The sequence below is a fragment of the Myotis brandtii genome, unplaced genomic scaffold (genome assembly GCF_000412655.1).
Source record: "Myotis brandtii unplaced genomic scaffold, ASM41265v1 scaffold1428, whole genome shotgun sequence".
NCBI classification, from domain to species: Eukaryota; Metazoa; Chordata; class Mammalia; order Chiroptera; family Vespertilionidae; genus Myotis; species Myotis brandtii.
The window spans coordinates 20,008-30,127 of record NW_005355104.1 but is presented as its reverse complement, the minus strand read 5'-3'; the positions used below and the strand labels follow the sequence as shown (position 1 = coordinate 30,127).

Here is a 10,120-nt window from a genome sequence, read left to right as displayed (position 1 = left end):
GGGAGTCACCAACCAAAAGGCAGCACTTCCTTTAGGGTTACTTGCACTTGACGGAAAAACAGCTGCCCCAGGGGATTTGTGGGGAGTTCCTTAGGAGGGAGTGTTGCCAGGGCTGGTTGGATGTGACTAACTCGAGAAAGTCCAAACTGCTGTGAAATAGCTGGATCAGGTAAGGACTGCAAATCTGAGATTGTGGTTCCACGAGCCGAGGCGCGGCAAGCTGGGACTAACTTGGGTCAGCATTGTATTTTCCCCTCCCCTGACTTTGCCGGGGTTTGTGGATGGAGTCACAGCCACCCCCACCCCAACGCAGGGGATCAGCATCACAGCTGTGTCTCGGGGACAAATCTCAGTCTTCTGCTTTCCCCAAGTCCTTTTGGCCTTTTTGTTTCCGTGCCTTGCCCCAGAATTGGAGGAGAACCTCGGAAGTACATATGTTGATAGCTGTGAGTCTTTGTGGAATTCAGTGTTAAATGCTACTGCCTTGAGGCTGGTGGCAACTCATTAATATTCATGTAAGTGCCCTCCCCTCCCATATATTTTAACTGGGAAAGTTGGAGAGGTACAAGAAGTTAATGTGTACACCTTAATTTGGATAGAACTTGTTCTCTCCCAGCTACTGAAAACCACATTGTTTTCTGCTTCCCCTACTTTCTTTACTGATAATCTAGTCATCTTTATTCTCCTATTAAAAGTCTTGCTGGAAGGTAGAAAGGAGTAGCCAGATTTCTCTGGTGAGGGAAGATGCCTGGGACCCTACCCCTGATCTGCCCTTGCACATCCCTCAGAGCCGGCACTGTTCTTGGATACGTTGGAAATGGGAAACCTTTCAGCTATGTGGGGCTGTCCTTTACTCAGGTAATTTTTACATCAGTACCAGGACTGAAATTCACCAAAAGACCAAGAGCAGCAAGGACACGATTCCCTGTGCCTGTACACACCTCTCTGGGGCCAGGGGAGAGGCTGTGAGGGCTCACAGTTGGAAGGCAGTAAAGACTGACTGAACTGTGAGTGAATGAGTGAAAATGAATATTTTGGAAACGTGATGGTAGGAGGACAGGCCACACTTGCATAGTTTGTTGCAGCACATTAAGCAGTCACTGGAAATGTATTTTGAAACTTTTGGCAACCCCAGATTAGAAGCATACTCTCAGAAAAGAAGTGGGTGAGAGGAGGAAGCTGAGCTTTCTCAGTCAAGACATGGAAACATAACCTCTCATTTAAATTCAGAGAATTGCAAGCTGGCTTCCTTTCTAAATCAAGAGGTGAGAAAATTAAGGGTCAATATGATAAGAATCAAGGAATTTTTTCAAAGTTATCATTACCTTTAGTAGGACTTTATTGCTGTCTGTTTTGCATACATATAAATGTCTTAATCAGGCAGAGTTCAATCTACTTGTCATTTAATAAATACATGATTTATGAATGATTCTTTCAGTATCTTTACTTTTTCACACATTTCTAAGTCTGCAAAACAGCAGATAAGGGACCTGTTAGTAAAATTCAAGACATGCATAAATAATTAGTGATTGCATAGTACTATAGTACAGAAAACTTAGCCCTCTCGGGCTTGTAAAAATTAATGGGGATGGAGTCACTTCAAAATGGAGTCGGAACTGTCATCCCAAAGGAGCCTTACATATCTTACATCTCAAACCTTTGGATTGTTAAAACTGAGCAAATAAACCTATGGCATTGTATCCCAAACAACTGTTTGCAAAGCTAATAGGAAAGTAGATATGACTACATGACTGAAAATGAAAGACATTCTTTAAAATTAATATCATATGTTCCAGTGGTCGGCAAACTGTGGCTCGCGAGCCACATGTGGCTCTTTGACCCCCTTGAGTGTGGCTCTTCCACAAAATACCACGTGCGGGCGCGCACGGACAGTGCAATTGAAACTTCGTGGCCCATGCACAGAAGTCGGTATTTTGTGGAAGAGCCACACTCAAGGGGCCAAAGAGCCGCATGTGGCTCACGAGCCGCAGTTTGCCGATCACTGTGTTAGCCTATCTGCATTTATAGAAATTTCTTCCTTTGCTTATTAACACTCAGAGAAATTCCTTCTATTCCTGCATTTATTCCCCTTTCCTTTCATAAAAATCCCTTGTGCCTTCACCTCCTAATCAAAACATTATTTGGGTTTCTGCCTGAATCAGTGCTTCCTGAATAGCTCTTCTATTGAATCTTAAACACTTGTTGCCTCTCACTTTGACCTTTTATTTTTATGTTAACTGTCCCATCTTTAAGGACAAACTTAAGTAATGACAAATTTTCTGTGAAAAGCCAGTAATGTATGGTAGTAGTTCATTCTTATGTATTATGTTTGATAATTAAACATTATTTGTGGTTTCACAAGCTTGGGTTTTATGAGATCCTGGGTAAGTTTAAATAACCACCTCTATAACTTTTAATGTAACAGACGGGATTGGTGTTAGGCTTGAGTATGAATAATCTCAACTATTGTTACAGGTATTGTAGCCCAGCATTAGCTAAACTGAGTTTCTGTTTATTTGGGTTTTCATGGAACCCTCTTTGCCTCTGACTTTCCATGCTCTGTTGCTTCCTTGATTGCCTTTAACTGTTCCTCTCCATCCCTTGGCCTCCTTAATCACTCCATTTTTTTTCAGTCTCCCTCTGTACACCTGTTACTCCTTGGGGGAGAGGGTGTACCTTCTCTCTAGCCTTGTAGCCTCTCCTGAGGACCAGAGCTGCTTTGTCAACTCTCCTAGACCTTTCCTCTCATCTGTACCTTGGACCTCAAATCCAATGTATAATTAGATGAAGAGGGTCATCATTCCCTTCTCACCTACACCTTGTGCCAAGTTCTGTTTCTCTGTCAGGGATCCTCATTCTACCACCAGCATCATCTAGCTGTAAAACCATGAAGCCTTTTTCAGCTTCTTCCCTTTTCTCTACTCCAGTCAAGTGCAAATCCTATTGTTTTATTTTTAACCAAAATGGTGATCTCTTAATGCAAAGTGCCTTGTTCATCTCTACTACCACTAACAAGTTCAATATTTTATATTCTCCACTTGGATCACTGGAATTTCATTTTAAACTTCACATTTCCAACTCTGAGCTACTGAATTCCCACCCAAAACCTGTTCGACACAATATTGTCCTCATCTCAGTTCATGGCAACTCCATTCTTCTAGTTGCTTAGGCCAAGAATCATCCAGTCATCCTTGACTCCTCTCTTGCACATTTTACAGGCTGTATTTCCAAGTTGTAGCTAAGACCCAACCGCCTCTTACCACCTCCACTGCAACATCCTTAGATCCAACCCCTGGATTATCTGAATGATTTCCCTGATTCTTTCCTGCCTCACATCCCACTTGATTTCCAATAGAGTACCTTGAATGATCTTTTAGAAATATAAATCAGATTATGTCCCTCCTCTGCTCCAGAAACTTCATCGTAACCCCATTTCTCTTAGAGCAGTAGTTCCCAATCAGAGCTGATCCCCCTTCTCCAAGGAACATCTGCAATGTCTGGAGAAAGTTTTGATTGTCACAGTTGGAGGGAGGGTGCCACTGGCATCTAATAGGTAGAGACCAGACAGACTGCTAAATGTCCTACTATGCACGGGACACGCCCCCCCCCCAAAAGAGTTATCTGGTCAAAAATGTCAACAACGCCAAGGTTGAGAAACCTGAGTTGGAGAAAGAACCTTTACAGTGGCCTAGACATCTACTTGATCTGGCATCCATTACCTCTCAACATCATCTCCTATCCTATGCTAGTTCACTCCTGTCATATGGCCTCTTTTCCATCCCTTGTATGTTCCAGACACACTCCCACCTCAGGGTCTTTGCACAAGCAATTTCCTTTGCCTAGAATACCCTTCACCCTGATACCCATATAATAAATTCCTTCACCTCCTTCAATCCTTTGCTCAACTTCACTTTCTCAATAAGGCCTCCCCTGAGCAATTTATTTAAAACTCTGACACCCCCTTCTCAGTGGCACTCCAAATTCACCTAACCCTGCTGTACTTTTCACTGAATCCATTATATCATTGCTGTTTATTGTCTGTCTCCCCCTACTAGAATGTAAGTTCCACAAGGGTAGAGACTTTGTTTTATTACCCTGTTGATCCTAGAACAGTGCCTGGCATTTAATATGTTTGATTGACACCTTGATGAATGAAGGAATAAAAGAGTGTTGGGGGGAAAGAGTGATGGAACTGAAGGAAGGATGGTTGAAGGAATCATCTCATCACTGACTTTCCTGGATCCACTCTTTGCCCACTTCCATCCATCTTGCACTGTGCTGACAGTCATTAGAAACCATCAGTGCTTCCTCCTGTACACATGGAATAATATTTGAAAGTCTTCCAGTTTATTGGAAATTTATATTCTCTGAATTAATCTCAAATCCCAATCCTTCCCTACTTTCCACTGCATCTTCTGGGCATCTGCTTGACCAATACCTTAACAAATATTCATAGCAGACTTGAGATTATGGGAAGTTCAGATACATTTGGCTTCATTACCAAAAACAGCATTTTGGTTTTATAAAAAAACACAAGGTCATCTTCAGAGTCAGTGTCCCCTGCAGTGAGATGACAGTATTCCTAGGAGACAAACAGAAGTTCAGACTTCCAGACCATTACTTGCAGCCCACTATTGGGTGGGCTTTGTGGAAGAGGAACTAGAACAGTGGTTCTCAACCTGTGGGTCACGACCCCTTTGGCGGTCGAACGACCCTTTCACAGGGGTTGCCTAAGACCATCCTGCATATCAGATATTTACATTACGATTCATAACAGTAGCAACAATACAGTTATGAAGTAGCAACGGAAATAATTTTATGGTTGGGTCACAACATGAGGAACTGTATTTAAAGGGCCAGAAGGTTGAGAACCACTGAACTAGAAGGTGAGGTTGACATCAGGCCTCTGGAGCTCTTGTGTCTTCCTAGTCCTCGAGAGCCAGTCTGGAAGTGGGCAAGAGACACTTCCTCTGGGTGAAGTGTCACCAGGTGCCAGCCTTGGCATTGTGCACAGATGGCATGATTACAGAATGCAGAGCAGTCCCTAAAGGCAGGACTGCTCCAGCCTGTTGCGCCAACTCAGACTTGTCCTAGGGCTTTCCTGATGGCTCTGGAGCTAGACCAAGGATCAGTTATCCAGATTTCTCTGGGCTCCTCGGTAACAGGTCTCAGACCCTCACATGGCCCCTTGTGCAGGGCCAAGAGCGCGCCCACTCATCTTTACAACTCCCTTGGTGGCCAGGCATGCTGCTGACCTTGTCTTATCACAACATTCTCTTTGAAGGGCAGACCAGCAAGTCCCTTCTGTTGAGTATACTTTGTCCTTGGCATTGTGTTCCTGGAATTTACTGTCTTTTTAAAAAAATTTAGATTATAAGCAAGAAAGAAGTCCTTTTCCACATGTTTTCCCCACCTCCCCACAACACTGGGATTGATTATGAAATAAGCCTGTTCCAACTTCAATTGTTCTCTTTGGCCTTGGTTCCTAAGCACCCCTGCCTCCCCCACAATATCCTCCTCATTGCTGACATTACCCCTGTCCATCTCTCTGTCTTTGTGCCTCCTATTAAAATAGTCTCTCTCCTATGACACATGTTTCAGATGTCACTCCCTCCTGAAACTTAGAGCCTCTGCCCTCTGTTCTCATTGAATTAAGTCAGGGCTGTCTTCCCATCTGACTTGATTAAGAAGTATTTGTTTAATTGTGTTAATTGAAATAAACCATACTCAGAGGAAAAATATTGTATAATTCCACTTATATGAAGTATGTAGAATAGGCACATACATAGAGCAGAAAGTAGAAAAGAGGTTACTGGGGTTTGGGGCATCATGAGGAATGAGGAGTTATCTTTTAATGGGTAGAATTTATACAGGGGGTGATGAAAAAGTTTTGGGTATAGATACTGGTGATGGGTACACAACATTGTAAATGTATTTAATGCCACTAAAAACGTGAAAATGATAAATATTATGTATATTTTACTACAATAAAAAGGTAACTAAAAAACCCCACAAAAGTTGTTTATTTAAATAGCTTTTCCTTGTAGATTGCAAGCTCGTGGGAATGGTGAAAAAACATGACTTTTTCATCTTTACCCAGCACAATGCTTTGGATGAGATAGTCACTCATTATTGCTTCAAATCAGGAATAGAAAGAAAAACAAAAATAAGGTATCTTTTGACATATCTGCTGCCTCCAAAAATGTATATATACAAACACACATAAAACTGCTATGAACAAAAGTGATTCTAATTTGGTTTGAGAATTTCCAACTCCTTTTGTCAGTGAAGGCATACTTTAGGTGTCACTGCCCTAAAGACCCCAGGTAGAAGTCAGACCTGCAGGTGAAGAGCCTCTGTCGGTTTGAAGAACTTCCTTCCAGTCCCCTTTCATGTGGAGTCATACATTTCTGCTCCCTGAGATCAGTGTGATCATTGGCAAAGTGTTGCGGACAACAGCACACAGCACATACAATATTTGTCCAGGCACATGCACGAATAGCTAATTAAAAAGAATTCTGCCTTGAGCCCGCAGTTGTTCCTATCAGGGTAGCAATAGGAAGTAACTGCCCTATGCCTTCACTGGACACACCTCACGGTTCCCATGGGTTTAGCCTTCTCTCCTCTAGCTCAGATCTGGTGGTGTCAAGGGTAGAAGAGCTAGTTCACAGCCAGTTAACAGCAATGAGGTACATGGAGAGAAGAGATGGTGAAATCAGGACAGGTGCCTCCTTTCTCTGCGTCCCTGGGGATCCTAATGTGCTTTTGTTTTAATCTTACACTCTTCTTGGAAAGACAGTGTGAACGATAAAATTCAAGCCTGTAAGTGATATGTGTCTTTAGTGGCTTCTCAATTTCTCTTTTTTGTGCCTTTTGGCAGCTGCCCTCCTCTGGCATTGCCAAACTGTTTAGAGGCCTCCAATAGGCTGAGGGCAGAATCTGAGGAGCACTAACACCTGCTGAGAACTGGATTGGTGTGTATTTCCCTTCCCATGGGATGTACATTTCAAGAAGCTCCGAGAAGGGGACATTGCACACCTGGAAGCTAGAGTTCATGTCTTGTTCCTCTTTGCATCCCAGCCCCCAACATGATGCCTGGAGCAAAGGAAATGATAATAAATGTTTCCATGAAAATGATTACTGGCAGAATTCCCATCTCTGTGACACCAGGTTGAGTTCAATAGGTTCCTCTTGCAGATCAGACAGAACTTTGGGGGTCCTTCATATCTTATAGGAAGGGATATGAGACCCTCCTCTTAAAAGACAAACATTTAAAAGTGTTTTCATAAATGTATATAAGTACATTTATACATTTCAAAGTGTATAATAAACCTACAAGTGGGTGATGGTGACGTGTAGGAAAAGGAAAAATCCCTTCATACTGAGAACATACTAGCAGTCACTTCACTGTTCTCAGTTCTTGAAATTAGGATCAAGGTCTTTCCCTCTTCAGATCATCAGGTAGCCATCATGTGCCAGACACTGTATCCCTAAGAGATGCACCTGTGACTGAGATAGAGATAGTCCCTACCGCCATGGGGCTTAGATACTGTGGAGACAGGGTCATAAATTACATTCCTGGTGAGGTATTTAATTCAACTCTGACCAAGAACAAAAGGGCCCTGTGCTCACCAAGAGAGGCCACAGTCAAGGGAGGCTTTTAGGAGGTGACGGTGGATGTGGTCATCAAAGGGTGGATAGGAGTTAACCAGCCACAGGGGGAGTGAGAGTGGTCTATTGAAGGAGGAGCATCTACATAAACCCTGAGACTAGAGGGAGCATCAGGAGTTGGAAAAACCAAATTCCATGCGGCTGGTGTGCAGACAGGAGTGTGAATTGGACATGAGGTTGAGAGGTCAGCAGGGCTAGGGCACTCAGCTGTGCAGCCAAACCGTACTCATTGTTGCTCAAATGGTGTCTGAACAGTTGTCTGAATGCATCTCAAGTAATCACTCTAACCAGCGGTTCTCAACCTGTGGGTCGCGACCCCTTTGGCGGTCGAACGACCCTTTCACAGGGGTCGCCTAAGACCATCCTGCATATCAGATATTTACATGACGATTCCTAACAGTAGCAACATTACAGTTATGAAGTAGCAACGAAAATAATTTTATGGTTGGGTCACAACATGAGGAACTGTATTTAAAGGGCCAGAAAGTTGAGAACCACTGCAAACACTTTAAATTCTATAGTGGAGTGAATATATAATCAAGGAACATTTTTTTTTTCATTTTTGAACTTGTTTGCTTACTTGATACAGGGATAGAAGTTTCAGGAAAAGTGGATGAAGCAGTATTGGGTGGGGAGTGGGGAAGAAGCATTCACAGTTAACATTACCATAATTTCAGAACACTGAGGTGAATGCCTTGGAAAGCATAGTCTTCTGAGACTCTCAACTATGAATATGTGAGAGGTAGGGAGGTCATCAGTGCAGTCATAAATGAATATTCAAATTGAATCTACTTGTAGATTAGTTCAGGATTAATCTTCTGCATTTTCCCATTAACCAAGGGAAATATTGCTACACTTAAAATTGGCAGTCACTGGTCATATTTAAGCTTGGATTTCAAAACCACCCCTGACTATTTTGGCAGGACATATCTTGGATTGTTGTTTTTAAGCAATCCAGATTCAGACTAATTTTTTTTTTAATTTAAGCTGCCTGGAGGGAGCCTTCATCTTTGGTTACTTCTTATATATAAAGTAGAGGACCGGTGCATGATTGCATGCATGGGTGGGGTCCCTCGGGGTGACCTGCGGGGATTGGGCCCCAGCTTGCACCCCCAGGCTCAAAGCCCCAGCTTGCACCCCCAGCCTCGCAGCCCCACAGCCCCGCCTGGTACCCCACCACAGCCTGGCACCACCCCCTCACCTGCTCCAACATCCCACCTGCGGGGTGATCAATCAGGGCGGGGGGGGGGGGGCAAGGTTCCCCCCCCCCCCCAGCTCGGCCCCCTCAGCCTGGGAGCTGGGTGGTGGCCACGCCCCCCGCCGTTGGTCACCGTCTGTGGGGCGATCGGTGGGGCCATCAGGCCCCCTCTCATACCTGCCTTGGCCTGGCACCGCCTGCTCACCTGCTCCATCATCCCACCGTGGTCCTGCTCTAGTCAGGGCCCATTGGGACCCCACTGCCTTCCAACGCCCACCCCACCTGGTGGTCAGCACACGTCATAGTGAGCGGTCAAACTCCCGGTCAAACAATTTGCACATTAGGCTTTTATATATATAGATATCATGCTAGACAATTTGGGTTTCAGGAAGTATCTTTTTCAATTTTAAGAACTGTACTGTAAACAGTCTATTTATTCTTTTGGTTAAAGAGGATAGTTTCTCTGGATCTCTAATATTTGCCAATCTCTAAGGAAAGGCAGGGTGCCTGACTTAGTCATCCAGACTCTGCCAATGAGATGACCAATGCCTTTGAGGAACAAGAGTGTGTAAACTGTTGACTCTAAGTTTGGGCCTCTCTCACCCCATGGTGTGTAGTGATAGTCTGGATGTTGCCATCTTACTTAGGGGATTTCACATGGTCCTCGATCTTGACTATTTACAGCTTGTCCTCCTCTCTCCTCCTGCCTCTGGGTTATTAGGTTCCTACAAGTTCCCTGCAAACTGCCCAAGACTTCAAGCCAAAGATTGTGGTGATGAGTAGCCTGCGGGTCATTCTTCAAGCCTCTTTATGCAAATCGCTGTGGAGAAGATGCCAGATTCTGAGATCCATGCCAGTGAGGCCCTGCAGCCTCTACACCTGCAGTTACAAAACCCGGAACCGAGCCTGTGAGTACCCTGCTGCCTTAAGGAGAGCAGGATGCTTGTTTCATAACAGTCATGCATGTTAAAGATTTGTGGATAGGATGTCAGTGGCATTCCAGAGTGGGTGTATATGCCTTAAGAACTTTGAGAATTAATTACTTGTTTCTCTATCTGTCCTCTAAAAGGATTGTGGAAAGTTCTTTTTGCCCCAGTTTTACTGAGATATAATTGACACATAACATGTATAAGTCTAAGGTGTACCACATGGTGATTTGGTACACATGTATATCGCAAAATGATTACCACAGTAAGGTTTGGAAAGTCCTTTTCTTGACAAGTTTGAACATGTTAAAATTATGTCCTACAG

At 43.8% G+C, this 10,120-nt stretch overlaps 1 protein-coding gene across 6 annotated transcripts in view; it reads left to right on the top strand.

Annotated features, from left to right (window-relative positions):
- Positions 1-10,120, top strand: part of CA5B (carbonic anhydrase VB, mitochondrial) — a 42,582-nt gene that overhangs the window by 13,378 nt on the left and 19,084 nt on the right. For 4 of the 6 annotated variants that reach the window (XM_005860910.2, XM_014535343.1, XM_014535342.1 and 1 more), the window contains one exon: positions 9,591-9,777. In XM_005860910.2, the coding sequence (XP_005860972.1) occupies positions 9,591-9,777 (187 nt within the window). Of the gene's footprint in view, positions 1-36; positions 170-6,886; positions 6,975-9,590; positions 9,778-10,120 lie in introns of those variants that run through there. The other 2 variants (XM_005860912.2, XM_014535344.1) reach the window with 2 other exon arrangements.